This window comes from Lepus europaeus, chromosome 4, assembly GCF_033115175.1.
Source record: "Lepus europaeus isolate LE1 chromosome 4, mLepTim1.pri, whole genome shotgun sequence".
NCBI classification, from domain to species: Eukaryota; Metazoa; Chordata; class Mammalia; order Lagomorpha; family Leporidae; genus Lepus; species Lepus europaeus.
The window spans coordinates 64,356,436-64,374,853 of record NC_084830.1 but is presented as its reverse complement, the minus strand read 5'-3'; the positions used below and the strand labels follow the sequence as shown (position 1 = coordinate 64,374,853).

At 35.3% G+C, this 18,418-nt stretch overlaps 1 protein-coding gene across 2 annotated transcripts in view; it reads left to right on the top strand.

Annotated features, from left to right (window-relative positions):
• Nucleotides 1–12,252, top strand: part of ZC2HC1A (zinc finger C2HC-type containing 1A) — a 48,887-nt gene extending 36,635 nt beyond the window's left edge. Inside the window, exons 8-10 of one of the 2 annotated variants that reach the window (XM_062188324.1) lie at nt 1,140–1,256; nt 4,841–4,948; nt 11,374–12,252. In XM_062188324.1, the coding sequence (XP_062044308.1) occupies nt 1,140–1,256; nt 4,841–4,948; nt 11,374–11,539 (391 nt within the window). In that variant the 3' untranslated portion in view covers nt 11,540–12,252. The remainder of the gene's footprint in view (nt 1–1,139; nt 1,257–4,840; nt 4,949–11,373) is intronic. The other variant, XM_062188323.1, reaches the window with a different exon arrangement.
• The last annotated feature ends 6,166 nt before the right edge of the window (nt 12,253–18,418 follow it).

Genomic DNA, 18,418 nt, shown 5'->3' with positions numbered 1-18,418 from the left:
CTTAAATACTCATGTAAATACCACCACCTTCAGAATAGTAATATCACCTTCTACAACAAAATGCCTTTACGTGTAGACTACTGAAAGAACATAAAAATGAGTATAATGAGTCCCTCATCAGAGATCCTTATGCCCCAGAAAAATGAACAAATTCTTTTTAATTACTAATCTCAATAAGTCCACTATCAGATCTTGCATACCTTTATATATCCACAGAAATCAGCACAGTGTCTGACACATAGTAGATGTTCAGGGTTTATTAAGTCAGTGAGTAAGTGGAAAAAATGAACGAGCAAACTAAGCATCCTTTAAAAAATAATGTACTTTTCAATTTAACAACAATGATGTATTATTCAGTAGTTATGTAAGATAATGTTTCTAGTTTCCTAATTTTCCCTACTCCATACTATGAGTGGGAATAGATTGATGATGTATATGGGGTTAAATTATTTGGTTGTTGTAAAGCAATTCAAAAGCTTACAAATGTGCAGTTTGTCCTGTTATCCTCTAGAGGGAGATCATATACACTTGGGTAAAATATAAATAAATAGAAAGTTTCAGATGGCATGGTCAGTTAACACTTTTACATATGGATTTTACAGTTGTCATCCATGTTTTTTCACATAAAGTCATTTTACTTTTCTCCAGGTAAATTTCAGAAATAAGTAAGCTCTTTGTTAGAAAATCAGATGGGATAATGATATAAACAGTCTTGGATTTCTTATTTTATATTTGGATTTTAAATATAGGGAAATCACAAAACAATAGAGAAGAAAAAGAATTCAGGGAAGAAGAGTTTATTTACGTATGAATCATAAATTGTAGATCACTTCTGATTTTGGAATAGTAATTGTCTTTCCTTTGATTCCATTCCCCTGCTATGTATGAATGTAGCATTTGTTTGGATGTGCACCAAACTGGCAGGGTGGCCTAAATAGTAAGAATTTTCAAATCTAATCATGAACAGTGTGTGACTTTCTGATTAGTTTTTAATATTAGGTTTCACCTGGCAGTCAGATAATTAAGGGTTGGGGGTGGATTTCTGATAAACCAGTATGTCTTTTTTTTTTTTTTAATTCTTTATATATAAAGAAACATTAGCAATCTCCTTATGGGTACACCTTTATATATTTTAATAGTAAGATGGGCATGTTAGGCCCTCCACTTCGAACTGGAAGAAATGTGCAAAGGTTGTATGACTGTGATACAAAATCAAACAGTGCCAACAAAAGACATGAGTTATTACCCATTTACAAGTAAGTATTTGTAACTCAGTTTGGTTAATCATTTTCAGATATTTCTTTAAAGGATTTATATAGAATACTATGACTTTTAGCTTTTATATTTAAGTTTTTTTAAGTCAAAAACCACTAAATAATCTTATAGGACTTAAAGCTGTGATTTTTGATCAACATTTCTAGTGTCATAAGATAAAACTGCTTTAAAATCGTTCAACTATAAATTTATAGAGAATTTCAGTAGCATCACCTTCGATCTTCTATACTTGTTTTCATGAAGTGTTTTTTTTTTTTTTTTTTTTTAGAATAATAGTTTTAAGCAGAAGAGTATAGGAAGTGATGTTCCTATACAAAGGGTCTTCAAAATATTCACAGAAAATGTGTATCATGGAAAAACTATACAGGTGTTTAAAAAACTTCTGCAACAAAATAAATGTCTTTTAGTTCCATTTCTATGAACATTTTGAAGTGTTCTCATGTATTGTATTATCTTGCCAGACTACCTTTTAGTGAAGCAAATGATGAATTAGTATAGATTGCCTGAACAAAAGATCTCAGAACACATTAAATCTAGCAACCCTTACTCTTTATTAGTAGATTGTAAATATCACAAAAGACAGAAACACTCTTTTCTGGCCTAGCTGACTGAGAAAATGTGCCAGTGATGTCATTTTAAAACTATAGCATGAGTCTTCAAGGCTTAACAATTTGGACCTCACTGTCAAATCTATCCCCTATCTTAAGTGGTGAAATTAGGGCCTAATAACTTAATTTGCTTGTTAACAGCATATTATTATACTCAGTTACCTCTTAAACCAATTCCTGCTACAACATTTTGCCTACTATGTGTGTATGAAAAATATTAATAAATTAGCACACAGTAAAATAAAGGTGAGAGAAGTCTTTAAGATATGACAGCAGCCATTTTGTTTGTTTTGTTTTAATTTATTTGAGAGGTAGAGAAAGCACTCCATCTGCTGGTTCATTCACTAGATATCTGCAGTATCCCTCAATTGGGGCTGAAGCTGGGAGCCAGGAACTCTATCAGGGACCCCCCAGTGGGTGGCAGTAACTCATTTACTTGAAACATTCTTGGTAAATACTAGAAGGAAGACTTTGTGCTCTGAGCCATTTTTCTTTGTTGTGATTACGACTCTGTACCTTCTGAAGTGGACCTTTAAGAAACACTAGTAGAAAGATAAATTAAGCACAATTCTAAAGTTAAACCTTCTTTTATCACTTATCTGAGCTATAATAGGCGGATTCCAGATCCGATTCTAGCCAGGAAGAAGAAAATGCATGACTGATACTAAAAAGCAACATGTTTCAAATACTGATCAATCAGGACAGAGAGTTCTTCAATTTCCTAAGAATAATGCTTGACATTCAAATTCTGCCTCTTAAAAGATATTACTAAATATAAATGATAGTTAATATGAGTGCTGTTAATGTTGATAATTTCTTATATTTTCCTCTATATGTAAACCTTTTGAACTTTATCTGATGAAATTATCATGTTTATGAGTATGTTTGTATCACTTGCATAGCTCATGTTTATATTATATTTACATAAAGGTGATAGGATTTCTAATAAGACTATTCTAGAGCAAAGGGAAAAAAGCACCCTTGTCATTCAAATGCAATTCTTTGACAATGATTTTTGTAGAGCTTGAATTCCTAGAAAGGCACAGTAGCAGTTCTGCAAAATATAGAAGGAATCTACAAAAGTAGAGTAGACTAACTCACATGGATGGAGTAGGAGTGACAGTTTGAAGAGTTCCAGGACATCCTATGCATGCACAAAGGTGATTCTTTGCTTGTGGAAGTTTAGAAGTAATTGAAGGGATTTACTCCAAGCAACTGCTTTCTTAAGGAAGGCATGGATTCTGAATATGAGATTTGTAATACAACCCACTTAAGTAAAAGTTCAAATACAACTCTGATCACAGAAGAGCTTTGCAACCTACATAATCTCTCTGAACCCAAGCTTTATTCAACTTTAAAATGGAAAGATACCTTCTGAAATTTTGGAGAAATAAATAAAATGAGGTAGATACAGTTCATATTTGGCATGTAGTGGATATTTGACAAGTTGTCCACGTTGTTACTACCTGCATGTATTTTGGAAGTAGCCACTTAAAATTTAGAACATTCTATCTTGGTCACATAAATAGAGTCAGAAGAATTTTAGCAAAAGTTTGAAGTTCTAAGTGAAAGGAATTTTTAAAAATATTCTCCTTGTTCATATAATAACAGTACATTGCTTACTTACGCATGTAAAGATTTGACTAAATCTTTGAAGAGGGTTAAATAATGCTTTGCTGAACATCTGATTCCTGACTGCAGCATACTAGCTGTATTACCTTGAACAAGTTACTGAAGGGCTGTTTGCCTCAGTTGCTTCATTTATAAAATGGAATTACTAGTTGTTATATATGTCATAGGATTATTAAGATTAAATAAGCTTATATATGCAAGATAACCTGAAATGTGTTTGGCATGTAGTAAACAAGAGCATATAAATGCTAACTTATAGTATTAGCAATAACATTAGTATTACCATCAATTATGCTAAATTTTTATACAAATTATAATTTATATCTTTTAGCCTTCCTTATAAAGGTTTTTTTTTTTTTTTTTTTTGGTTAGAGAGTCAGAGAAAGAGAGAGAGAAACCAGTCTTCTATCTGCTGATTCACTTCCCAAATGGCCATAATGGCCAGAGCTGTACCAATCAGAACCCAGGAACCAGGAGTGATAGCCCAGAGCTGGATTGGAAGTGGAACAGCCAGGTCTCGAACTGGTACCCATATGGGATGCCGGCACTATAGGTGGCAGCTTTACCTTTACACCACAGCGCCAGCTCCAGGGTTACCATTTTATAAATAAGGGAGCTCATTTGGAGAGAACTTGACCACTGTCACAAAGCTAGTTAATAGTAGTTCAGATTTGAATCTAGGATCATCTAAATCCCAAAGCCTTTAGAATTACATCATTTAACTTTGTAAACTTCCTCTAATTTCTGAAGTTTCAAGGTGAGAATTAAGTGATGATCCAACCAGAACCTTCTCTAATGCCATATAATTTATATTGTGCAATTGAGAAAATGAAATCCTTAAAGGAAAAATTACATTAGCCCCTTTAAGTTTCTAAATTGAATTTTTATCCTTTGAAATAAGTAGTGTTTCATTTTATCAGCCACATTTCACATGCTTATGATAATGATAAAATTTGTTTAATGTATTATTTGTACCTATTCTTAGGTATTAAATAGAATTTGCCTATTCGAGAATACTATAAATTTACATTTGTAAAGAAAATTTGAAGCCTTTCAAGATGATTAACATAAATTTCATATAAAGCATGTGTACATATTTGAATCGATTTTAGATATTATGAGAATGATGTTAGTAGTGCAAGATGTTTGTTCATTTACCCTTGGTATTAACTACTGTTTGTTTTCATATTTCAAATAATTGGGCTTTAATGTTTTGAATTTCTCTGCAGCTGCTAATTACTTTTGTAGTCAAACATAGGCAATTTGAGAAATAAATGCTTACTATTCAAGACTTTTTCATTATGCCATCTCTTTTTTTCTTCTAGAACTAACATCAAACCTCGAAATTCCACACCACCTAGTCTGGCACGAAACCCTGCCTCCGGTGCGCTTACAAGCAAAAGAAAGACATACGCTGACAGTTACAATGCAAGGTACGATCCATCCTGCTATTCTGATAAATAAAAATGAGATTAGATTCCCAGGAAGAAATACAAAAATAGATAACAAGCTATTTATAGAATGATTTTTTTCCTTTGCTATTTGGTTTAAATTGTACACTAAACACATAGTTTGAATTTAAAATTTTCCTCTACCTCATTGTTATAACTGTAGTTATAAATGCTCAGTTTATTCATTTTATTGAATTCATTTGCATTTTTATGTTTTAATTCTAACTGCAACATGGTTTTTACTTCTACAAATGGAGAAATAGACCCTTCAAACTACTGCTATTATGATTTTCAGCAACATTTTAATATGTAAATCTCCTCTGAGCTGATTATTTACATACCTCCTTTTCTAATGTGTAATATTTACTTATCTTTTACATTACTGTTTTAAACATAATGAACTCATCTTAATTATAGCTATTTGTTTTTATCTCTCTCACCCTTTTCCAGAAGCTTTTAAGGAAAGGTACATAAATATGTAAAGTACCATGAGATACAGCATTCGTTATAATTAGGAAGAATAGGGAGAAAATGAGAAAAGATACAATGAAAATGAGTGATACTCATCTATAAAATGTCATGAGACCTTATTCATAAGCTAGAACCTGTATGCCTGGCTACAAGTTGGGGTCTAAACTTTGTAGCAGTCCAAACATAGGACAAGATAGGTGTAGTTACGTGATTTGTGATGTCTAAAAGTGAAACACAATCAGTTTCTCTAGAAAAGTGTAGATGCTTCTGGGCCGGTGCTGTGGTGCAGCAGGTTAAAGCCCTGGCCTGAAGCACCGGCATCCCATATGGGTGCCGGTTTGAGGCCTGGCTGCTCCACTTCCAAACCAGCTCTCTGCTATGGCCTGGGAAAGCAGAAGAAGATGGCCCAAGTCCTTGGGCCCCTGCACCCATGTGTGAAACCTGGAGGAAGCTCCTGGCTTCGAATCAGCACAGTCCGGCCATTGTGGCCAACTGGGGAGTGAACCTTCGGATGGAAGACCTTTCTCTCTCTCTCTCTCTCTCTCTCTCTCTCTCTGTGTAACTCTTTCAAATAAATAAATCTTTAAAAAAAGAAAGTGTAGATGCTTCTGAGGCCTTAAAAGATCTTTTGTAGATTATTCTCATACAGAGCATACTGAATCATGTAATGGGAAGCTTGTTAATATTCTACTGTAGGTATGGAAATGAATTTCATAGTGTTTTCTTTTTAAATTTTTTTAAAAATTTAATTCATTTGAAAGAAAGTCAAAGCCCTCCCATGTATGGTTCACTCTCCAGATTCCTAAAGCAGCCAGGTTTGGGCCAGTCTGAGACTGGGAGCTGAGAACTCAATCTGGGTCTTTCATATGAGTGACAGGGACTCAAATACTTTGGCTGTGATTACTGCCACCTAAATGGGATATCAGCAGGAAGCTAGACTCTGGAGCAGAACTGCAACTTGAACCTAGGCACTTTGAATATGGGATGTGGATGTCCCTAGTGGAGTCTTAACCATTATACTGAACACCTGTGCCTGTAGTGTTTTCTTAATATACCCTCCATATAGGCCAATAATGCAGTATCCTATGATTCACCAGAGCCACTTGTGATGTATGTGCTATGTCAATGTACATCCTTGCTTTTGTCAAAAGTATACATCATACCTGACTAGTCATTATTCTGATTTAATCCAGAGATAGGTTTTCAAAAATTTAGAATACTAGTTTGTTATTTGGCCATAAGAACTTTTTGAATAGTTTTCCAAAAAAATGAACACTTTCTGGGCTGGCGCTGTGATATAGCAGGTAAAGCTGCCACCTGCCGTGCCAGCATCCCATATGGGCACTTGTTAAAGTCCCGGCCACTCCACTTCCAATCCAGCTCTCTGCTATGGCCTGGGAAAGCAGCAGAAGATGGCCCAAGTCCTTGGGCTCCTGCACCCACGTGGGAGGCCCAGAAGAGGCTCCTGGCTTCAGATCAGCGCAGCTCCAGCCTTTGCAGCCAACTAGGGCGTGAACCAGAGGATGGAAAACCCCTCCCTCCCTCCCTCCCTCCCTCTCTCTCTCTCTCTCTCTCTCTCTCCCCCTCTCCCCCTCTCCCCCTCTCCCCCCTCCCCCCCTCCCCCTCTCCCCCCTCCCCCTCCCTCCCTCCCTTCCTGCCTCTGCCTCTGCCTCTGCCTCTACTTCTACCTCTCCTTCTCTCTGTGTAACTCTGACTTTCAAATAAATAAATCTTAAAAACAAAAAAAAAAAACACTTCCAGGTCCCTCCCGGAGATCCTTTATTTATTTATTTGAAAGGCAGAGTTAGAGAGATCTTCCATCTGCTGGTTTATACCCCAAATGGTCGCAATTGCCAGAGCCAGGCATGTCCGAAGCCAGGAGCCCAGTGGTTCTTCTGGGTCTCCCACATGGGTACAGGGACCCAAGGACTTGGGCTATCCTTCACTGCTGTCCCAGGCACATTAGCAGAGAGCTAGATCTGAAGTCGAGTAGCTAAGACTCCAACAGGCATCCATATGAGATGCTGGCGCCTCAGGTGGTGGCTTTACTCATTAAGCCACAGCACCAGACCCCTCCTCCCAAAGATTTTGGTTTCTTTTGTTTGGACAGTGGGGATCTGGGCATCTGCCACTTCAAAAGCTTTATGAGAGTGATGCTTATGCATAACAAAGGATGAGAACCATAGAGTAATGTGTAAATTTCTATTTCCAGTTGGATTCTTTACTTTTGATACATCTTAAATATTAAAATTTAAGTGAGTTTCTTAGAGGCCTAGAGCATGGTCATATTGTGTTTGTGTGTGTATGTGTGTGTGTGTGAGAGAGAGAGAGAGAGAGAACCTTGTGTTCTGAATCATGGTTCTATTATGTTGCATAATATGGCCTTGTTTTTTAATCTAAGTAAGACTAAAGTTTTCTTTTGAAAATGGAAAACTTGATAAATATGTATGCATATATGCAATAATCTACCTAAATAAAAGGGTCATCTTATCTTTCCAAAAAGATGGCAAAACAAATCCAAAAGACAGAGGCAAAAATCACATTAAGAAATAAATTTGGGTTCTTATATTTTTTGAAAGGTGACTGATGTCTAATGGGAAACCTAGACCCCTGTCCCTTGCTTGCTGGACTTACCTCCTTACCCCCAGCCAGATAGAAATAAATCTAGTTATAACAGACGAAGAAATCTCAGTGATTTCTTCTATTAAAACATGGTAGAATACATGTCTTTGAAAAGTTCTAAAATCACCTAAAAATGCTGGATAGAGAAAAAGCTATTATTTACCAAAAATAGGATGAGATATATATCCGTTAAAAAGATAAATTATTGAGTAAATAATAATGACATCTTAGTAAATTTTCTGCATATCAGATCAGTATATTAAAAGTTTTTGTTGCCTAAAACGGTGTTTAGATTCTTACACAAACATAAATGTAAGGTCCCTAGGAATCAGTTACAAAGCTAAGCAAGAATTTTAAATTTGATGAAGAACATTATAAAACCTCAACAACATCAAGAAAAAAGACATGCCTTTTCCATAAAATAGAATGTTTAATATCATAAAGTTGACTCATAAACACATCTTTTCCCAAATTAACACGCAACTTCAGTGCAATTTTCAAACGAAATTCATGTATCTTGACAAGCTGTTTTCCAAAATCAGTGGAGAACAAAAGACCAAAATTAGCAGAGAAGTTAAAGAGAATAATGTGTGACTGATGTATGAAACTACAATAATTACAGCTTTGTTATATTGCCTCAAGGATAGACAAATGGAATAATCAGAATTGACATTTGTAAAAAGATCCCAGTCCCACAAATAACTGGAAATTTGTCACATTTCAGAGGTAGCAATGAATATTTGGAAATTTGAAAAGTACTAGGACTATAGGACATGTGTTATGTAGAGAAAATTTTTTATACATACACCATATAAGGTCTGAAAAATCAATTACTAGTAAATTAAGGTGGAAAGAAAGCTGTCAATATTTTAAAATATAGAAAAATCTTACTGTGAGCTAAGAAAGGATTTCTTAGTTAATTTAGCAAGTGTCCAAAGGATTGATGTATTTGATCAAATTAAAGTAAAAAACTAATACTGAAAAAGACTGGATGGATGGAGTGAAATAACATGATGGATTGGAAAAGAAAATTAACAGTGTACATAGCAAGTCAAGAATATTTGGGTGATTTCTACATTTAAGATTTTAACTGAACCTATACAGTACAAAAATATCTGGATTTTTGGGGCATAGGGAATTGGAAAAATGGACAATTAACAGAAATTCAGGTGGCAAGAAAACATGAAAAAAACATGATCATGAAAAAAACATGATCAGCCCCACAAGCAGTTGGGAAAAAGTATGTGACATCCACAGTAGTCTACCATTTCGTCTCCACTGGATTAGCAAAAATCAAACTCTTGACATAGTACAAATTTTGTTAAACTATGATATTGAGAAACATTATGGCACTAGAGTATAAATTTTACTAACCGGTCTGTAGAGAAATTTGACGATATCTGGTTAAGTAGAAGCTTTGAGATTTTGACAGATATTTATTAATGTTGGTGTTATAAGTGTTGATTTCCCTAAATGTGCCTATTGCAGAATCGAAATAATCTTTTATCTTTTGAAGAAGTTCTTACATATTTTATTGACAATAATGCTAGCCTATTTAACATTGGTTCTCTTCCTTGACTGGAGTTACATCTTTTAATTCATTAATATTTTCTTTGTGGTTTAAAGGAATTATGCTGATGCTATAAGTTTGCTCTCAATAAGAATATGCTTCTTGGTCAGCGCCACGGCTCACTAGGCTAATCCTCCACCTGCGGCGCTGGCACTCCGGGTTCTAGTCCCGGTCGGAGCGCCGGATTCTGTCCCGGTTGCACCCCTTCCATTCCAGCTCTCTGCTGTGGCCTGGGAGTGCAGTGGAGGATGGCCTAGGTGCTTTGGCCCTGCACCTGCATGGGAGACCAGGAGGAGGCACCTGGCTCCTGGCTTCAGATCGACGCAGCACGCCGGCCGTAGCGGCCATTTGGGGGGTGAACCAATGGAAAGAAGACCTTTCTCTCTCTCTCTCTCACTGTCTAACTCTGCCTGTCAAAAAAAAAAAAAAAAAAAGGAATATGCTTCTTAATGCAGGAGATGATAATAATTCTTCCTACCTCTCTCGAGTGGGGCTTAAAGAGGGGAAAAAAGTATTCAAATACATAAAATCCTGATATTTCACTTGATTTTCATCTCTGTGACTTTTAGATCTCCACTGCTTTATTTATAAAGACATTGATTCTTTTTTAAAATATTTATTTTCATCTGAGAGACAGAAAGAGAGAGTGAGAGAGAGTGAGTGGAGAGTGTTTCCATCTGCTGGTTCACTCCCTAAATGTCCTGCATCAGCCAGTGGCTAGTCCAGGCTGAAGCCAGATGCCTGGAACTCTTATCAGAGTCTCCCACATGGTGACAGGGGCCTAAGTACTTGAGCCATCATCTACTGCTTCCCAGGGTACACATTAACAGCATGGTAAACAGACTTGGGACTTGATCACAGACCCTCTGATAACGGGATGTGTGTATCCCAAAAGCAGCAGCTTACCTCAGTTGGGCCACAATGCCTGTCTCCTCCACCTTTTAAAAAGTGATTCTTTATTACCTCTAAAATGTATGAAAGTCATACCAAAAATGTGAATCACCTAGGATACCTATGTGGGAAAATAATGTTTTATTTTCCAGTGGTATCAAGCTTATAATCTCCAAGTGACTAAAAGTTTGCTTTATGGTGGCTTTAAAATAAACATCATAAAGAGAGAGAGGGAAGTAAAGACATTCTTGTTGGAATCAAATAGATTTATTTATTTATTTGAAAGGCAGAGAGAGAGAGAGAGAGAGAGAGATGTCTTCCATCACTGGTTCACTCCGCAATTGGCTGCAATAGCTAGAGCTGGGGTGATCTGAGCCAGGAGCCAGGAGCTGCTGCTTTCAGGTCTTCCGTGGGCTACAGGGGCCTAAGGACTTGGGCCACCTTCTTCTGCTTTCCCAGGCCATAGCAGAGAACTGGAGCAGCCAAAATTCAAACCGGCGCCCATATGGGATGCTGACACTGCAGGCAGCTTTACTCGCTATGCCACAGTGCTGGGTCCCCTCTCCCCCTTTTTTAAATAGATGTTTTTGTGTACTAAATGCCTACACAGAAAAGGGATGGAAAGCTTGACTGCCTTTGGTCAAGATAAATTCTCCTGACAGTGATAAATATGTTGAAGGAAACATTCAGAATTGCAGTATTTACCTACAGAAATTCTCTTAATTTGAAATAGAAGACCGTTAAAAATGAGATTAAGTTACTAATAACACTTCTCATATCCTGTTTCTTAAGGCTTATAGATTGAAAGCTTTTGATGTGAACTAACTTTCTGTTTTTTTCTATACTTCTTCAGGCCAGATGGAGACTATACATCTTCACTTAATGGTGGAAATATTAAAGGCCTTGAAGGAAATTCATCTGGACATTTACCAAAATTCTGCCATGAGTGTGGGACTAAATACCCTGTAGAATGGGCAAAGTTCTGTTGTGAATGTGGCATTCGGAGAATGATTCTGTGAACAGCATCCCAAAAGAAAAAAAACCAGGTTCAGAATTCTCTGATTATTGCTGCTTAGACAGCTAGAGCACTTCCTCTAGTTACTTTGTGCTAAAAATATTTAAAATACATTTTTAAGTAATTTTTAGCACATAATCTTAAGGCTGTATAATCTGTATAAATGTGTACATATACTGTATATAATAAATACCTGATACCCTGAACTGTGCCATTCAAGGAAATATTCACTTATCTGTCAGAAAATCATTTCAAATGGAATCATTAACTTAGGTATTACATTTCTCTTGTTGTTAAAGCATGTTAAGTACATATGTACACACACTCTCAGACTGTATGCTTAGCTCTTCAAATTTAAGGTAACCATAACTTCGAACAAAAAATCAGAATGAACATTTTTATCATTGGTACTTGTCTTCATATGGTGTTGTAGTAGGATGGGAAACTTGGTATTTTGTATTTGAGGATAATGGTTTTTGTTAACTGTTTAGGTTTGTGAGGTCATTTTCCTATTGAGATCTTTAATAACTAATTTTATAAATCTTAAAAAAATACAGAAAAAAGCCCCATGTTTATGTTGCTCTTGGTATATTATTAATTATATAAAGATCTTTACTCATTCTGTGAAAATGTAATTATGCATTTCCTTTCCAGAAACACAAATATAAAAATACAAATGTCTTATAACTGAATGAGCTTTTTTAACTTCTGTGTGAATTATTTGAACATATATATAGTCTTCTTACATTCTGATTATGTTCCCAAATTTTACTTTCTTTCTTTTCCGTAACCTGTCTAGTTTTAATTTAACTACTTCATTTTTACAGACTCCTTGTTGTATCCTACATGTTTAAAAAGATTTTGTTTCTGTGTAACTGAATTTAGTCAAAGTTATTTTTAATGCATTTTAAAACAAACCGCCTCACTTAATAAGTAATAACCATAGTATTAATCATTAGTGCTGGGCATGCAGGTCAAAAATATTTGAATATTAGTTCCTTGATGTATACTTAAATGTAGTTATGAGTAGGATAAAATAATATTAAAGTTTTCCTACTCATTTTCTTGAGTGTTTAGTGTTGAATCATTATTCACATCTCAATGAAAGTCATGGAAAATGTCTTACGCATAACTGACCTGTTATGTAACTAAACATATACAGAAATTTATGTTTTCTCTTCAACTTCACTAAAAGAGAGCTTTTAATCATTGTCACTTTCAATGTAATGTATTTAGAAGGGAATCAGTAATTTTGTAGTAATTTCAGTTCAGACAAACATAAGTGAGCTTTGCTTTTATAAAGGCATAAGCACATCTATATTTATGTAATTTTTAGCTCCTTTATGGTTCTGGTCAACTGTAAGGTTCAATGTAGAAAATTGTAGTGTGTAATTTTTCTGAAATGTACTTTTTTGGTTTTGGTTAGCTGCTTTTTGTTTAATTTTGGGCAGAAGTTTAAACTTAGTGACATAGGAGTTGTTATTTTATGTACCTTATTTCTTTTTCCTGATTTTTAAATATTTTCCTGGCTATCATATTCAATCATATTGATAAAAGAAAAAAATAGAAGATATCCATCAGCTAGAATAAGCAGTAATGTGTTTAAAAGACTAGTGTACATGTTAGATTTCCGTTTCAGTCACTTTTATTCTGTCCTAATTGTTAAAAATCACATGAAGAACATTGAACACTTGTTTTATCTTAGGAATGAACACTATTTTCTTTCAAATATTTTTTTAAGACATAATTTTTCGTGTGCTTAAAGCAAGGGTAGATAAAGGAATTTAAATTATATAAATTGGCACGTGTTTGAATTTTACACTGAATTTTACAGTAGCAAGTAAATGTTGTAGTGTACTACATGGAAATGAATTGGTAAGAAATCATCCAATTCAGACCTCAGAGATTGTTATATACAATTAGTAGGTGAAATATATTTATGACTTATGAAACATGTTGTGGCAATTTAAATGCATTTTATATTACTTGCATATTTTATTCTCACATTGATTTGTTGTGCAATGGTTCTTGAGACATCTTTCTATGCACCATTTTATTTATTTTCACCAGTATTATACTGTGTAGTAGAAAAAAAATGATCATAAGCTTAAATTAAAAATGTAAAAATTGCTTATCTATTATTCAAAAGTCATTAGCTTGAAAAAGTAAGATAATTGTGGCTATGTTGTCTCTTATGTGTTTTTATTACAAATAATGTCTTCATTTTTGAGTCACTTCAATAAAGACATGAAGCTTAAAAATGCTATTTGGCATTCATTGATTTTTAGCATTATATAAATAGAAAAATAAAAACATTGATTACAGATAAAATATTTGAAGTAAAAGGTACAGATTTTTAAAAATAAGAAGGTAGTTTTTATTGGCTTTTTAAGGCCCTTGTATTTTTAGAACTTTTGTTACTAGTTATTGCATTATTTTTAGGGCTTCAAAGCATTGTAAAATTTTTTTAGGTATGCAGACATTATCTTCATACTTAATAAATTTAACAATTCAGAGCATTAGGGATGTCACAGTTGATAGGGAGCAGATATTTAGAGTTAACTACTATAATTTAATGGCAAAAACCATTTGTGATAAATATTTAATGATTTAGACCGTATTAACAAATTTAGAGACTATTTGTAGTAAAAGTATGAGTAAAGTTTCAGGGATCGAAACAATACCAGCAGTACATAGAAAAAAATCAGCAAAACTCTTTGGATTCCATGTATATGTATTTTTTATGGTAAATGTATTTTGAGTCCTAAGGTTGATTCTTTTTTTTGCCAGCTGACTATATTATTGAATATAAGAACAGAATTATTTTTCAAAAAGTTATTGGTAGCCATATTCCTTTTTATTTTCATTTAGAATAATTAGATAAATACTCAGGATGCCAATGTAAATGCATACATTTTTGCTTAAGGTAATGTGTGAGTTGCTTTTCAGCCACTAGAGGGTGCTTGTGGATAATGTAATTGCTAGCCTACATTTCTATCTTAAAGGCTTTAGCAATATTTTTATTTTTTGACAATTTTTTTCTTCCCTGTCCCAGTGATTGGGAGTAGTTGATAGAAATGATTGTTGTAATTGATAGAAACAGTTAACATTTATACTTTACAATATTGTCTTAGCAAAATTATGTATGTCAACCATATCACTCATTGATATACCAAATACTTGAAATAGTGGCATTAGTCTTACATCTGTGTTGTAGTGCAGTTTAGTAATTTACCATCTCTTTTAACATAAGGATCTCTTTTCCTAGTCAACTAGCCTAAATTAACATTATCTAGTATATGAAGGTTGCATCTATTTAGATAATACTTGGTAAAGTAGTGGCTATGCCAATTAATATAGGATACATTAAGTTAAAGCTTTATGCTTAGAAACATTTAAAAAGTGCCTTTTGTACTCTTCATTCTATAAAATCCTGTGTATCAAGAGAATCAATTGATGAGATTAAATCTTTCTTAGGTTGAGATATATCTGGAGTAGCTTGATGTGTAAACAAATGATTACAAATTAGGGCAAAAATAATTGATTCCTTTTTAAAAAATAATCTTATTTTTTGAATTGAGAGAGAAAGCCCCCACCTCTTGATTCACTTCTCTTAGGCCTGAAAGGGCTGGGGCTTCACTTTGCTAAAGCTGGGATCCACGAACCCAGACCATATCTTCCACAGAGGTGGCAGGGAAACAAATACTTGAGCCATTGCCTGCGACTTTCCGGTGATGCAGGGAGGCATACAAGATAAAATTGGTCAGGTTTGTGAGCTGGAAGACCGTGCCTTCACCATGCCCTGTGTGACCTGACCACACCTGTGTGTCCACTGGCCAATCAGGTTAATTAACCACTCCCCTTTGGTAGTAGGTAAAAGGCCTGGGACACAATGGGCACAGCCCTTTCTTTTTTTTAGCCTTTTCCCAGTGTGGGCCTGTGCTGCCTTGCGCCTCCAGAGCGCATGGCCTTCTGGCCACCTGCTCCATGCTTCCTGGCCCGCATGCTCCTCCACGTGGCTGGCTCCTGGTACTCAGTATGAATCCGGATTTCCCTCTCTCTTTTAGATAGGGCCCTCACTCCTATGCATTCCTCTCGCTGAATAAAAAGCTTAAAAACTTACTATGCTTCTTTGTTCATTTATGCCAGTATTCAGAATTCTTCTCTGAATATTAAGCAACAACCCACACAGGCCTATTAATATTGGGAATTTATTAGTAAGCACACGGTGATATATGGCGCCCCATATTCCGATATCACGGGGGTCCATATTGTCAGGAAACTAGAATTGGGAGTGGAGCCAAGACTGAAACCTAGGCAAATGGGATGTGGGCATCTCAAGCAGAACCTTTAACCTCTGCGCCAAATGCCCACTCCCTTATTCACTTTAATAAAACTTGTTTATCATAAAGGTGCCGACAGAGTTCTACAGCAGTGGTAAACAGAGCTTCTTCTCACTACAAATTATACAACTGACTATATATATAGTTTTTGTTTTTTGTTTCTGTCCATTGCTTAGGATGAAACCTAGTAAAATATAAGCAAGAGCTGCATTACTTTTTGGTGGAGAAAAGGTAAGTGGCTTTGGAAGCCTGCATGTGGTGGGGCCTGTTGGATTTCTAAAATATAAACTGTTTCTACTGCTCGAGGACAGAGGTTAAACTGGTCTTATTGCACATAACTTAGTCTCCCACCTCCTTTCAGCCCAGGCACTCTGTTTCTAATCTTAGGTAGAGTTTGGAGTCATAAACTAGAGGAAAGCAGATGGCCAGGAGGGCTGAGCACTTTGTCACCCACCCAGGAGACTTGAATTAAGTTTCCATTAGTGGACATTGGGGGCATGAGCCAGGGATGGGAATGCTATCATGTCCTCTCTATCTACCTGCCTCTCAATAATGATATTAATAAAAAAAAAGCCCTTATCTACTGTTTTTAATAATACAAATTGATAATGGTTTTTGAAAAAGTTGACTAAGTTTGCTTTTAAAACCTTTTAAATACTTATACCTTATGACCTAGTAATTGTGTATCTAAGATATACCTCATGGGGATGTGTTCTGAAGTATAGAAAAATATTTATGTTGGACATGACTTATAGTACTGTATAGTGATAAAAGTTGAAGAAAATTTAGCAAATTAGGTATTAAAGCACTTTCAAATAACTGACATATAAAGATATACTTTAAGAGAAAATCAGTTTAAAAATAGCATATGTGCATAAAGGATGATTCCAATTATATAAAAAACTATACAAATAAAAGACTTGAAGTACATTCCTCAATACATCATGCTTGTTTTTACTTGAAGGGTATTTGGTAAAGCTTTAAAAATATTTTTTATACTGCCAATTTTTAAATGCTATTGTATAATCTTTAAAAAGTAAATAGGGTTTTCTTAAAAAATCATTTGCACGAAGCCATATGTATGTATTTATTTGAAAGAGGAGAGACAGAGAAGAAATCTTCCATCCGCTGGTTTACTCCCCAAATGGCTGCAACAGCCAGGGATGGGCCAGGCTGAAACCAGGGGCCAGAAGCTTTTTTATGGGTTTCCCACATGGGTGGCAGGGGCTCAAGCACTTGGACCATCTTCTGCTGTTTTCCCAGGTACATTAGCAGGGAAGCTGGATCAGAAGTGGAGCAGCCAGTTAGAGCAGAACTGGTGTCAATATGGATGCTGGCACAGCAGGTGGTGGCTTAACCCTGTTATGCCACGTTGTTGGCCCTGACAATACTTTATTTAAACTCGCTACTTCTTCCATTATTTTCTGACATTCACAAATGTATTGTCCAATTTATAGGACACCTATAAAGACTTAATTGGAGCATTAAGTATACCATTTATATTAACATAAATATTGTAATATTTGTAATAAAATATTCACAAATTTGAAAACTTCCACTCAATGAGTTAAGATAGTTTTTATAATGACTTTATTACTGATAATGATCTGTCAACTCTAGGTGAAATTTTAATGAAATTATTTTTCCTGAATTTCACTCAAGAAGATATTCTAGGGGCCAGCGCCATGGCTCACTTGGTTAATCCTCCACCTGAGGTGCCAGCATCTCATATGGGCGCTGGGTTCTAGTCCCAGTTGCTCCTCTTCCAGTCTAGCTCTGCTGTGGCCCGGTAGGGCAGTGGAGGATGGCCCAAGTGCTTGGGCCCCTGCACCCGCATGGGAGACCAGGAAGAAGCACCTGAATCCTGGCTTCAGATTGGTGCAGCGCTGGCCGTGGCAGCCATTTGGGGAGTGAACCAACGGAAGGCCACAATGCCTTATACTTACAGGTTCTAAGTGATATAACTTCTTATTATATAATAATATAGATCTTATTGTTATATTATTTATATTATATAATTATGTTATAATTATATGTTGATGAAATGAAGTACTGCTAGACAGTCTTCTAGATACAGTGAACAAAGCAGTCAACATTGTCTACCATTTTGAAGTTCATATTACAGTGGGAGAAGATTGAAAATAAGAGCAATAAGTAAGTAAATATACTTTATCTTAAATTGTGACAGTGCTATGTAGAGAAAGTGGGAGGGTGGCTAGAAGGTAGACAAGATGGAGGTTGGAAGTGGCTTACAATATTAGATGAGTGTTCAGAGACAGAGATGATTTTATTGGTAAAGTGATCTATGAGCACACCTTTTGGTTTATTGATCTTAATTTTTTATTGAATACTCTTTAACTTCTAGAGCTTTCTGTTAGATTATTTGGCTTATTCAGACTACAATTTGAATAGGAGAATGACATGGTCTGATTTACACATCTAATCTGAATGCTTGTTTATTATTTGGCTCCTAAGTTAGAGATAAAAGCAAGAGATAATAGTTTTACCCCATTCCTCTCTGAGAAAGCCATATAAACTCA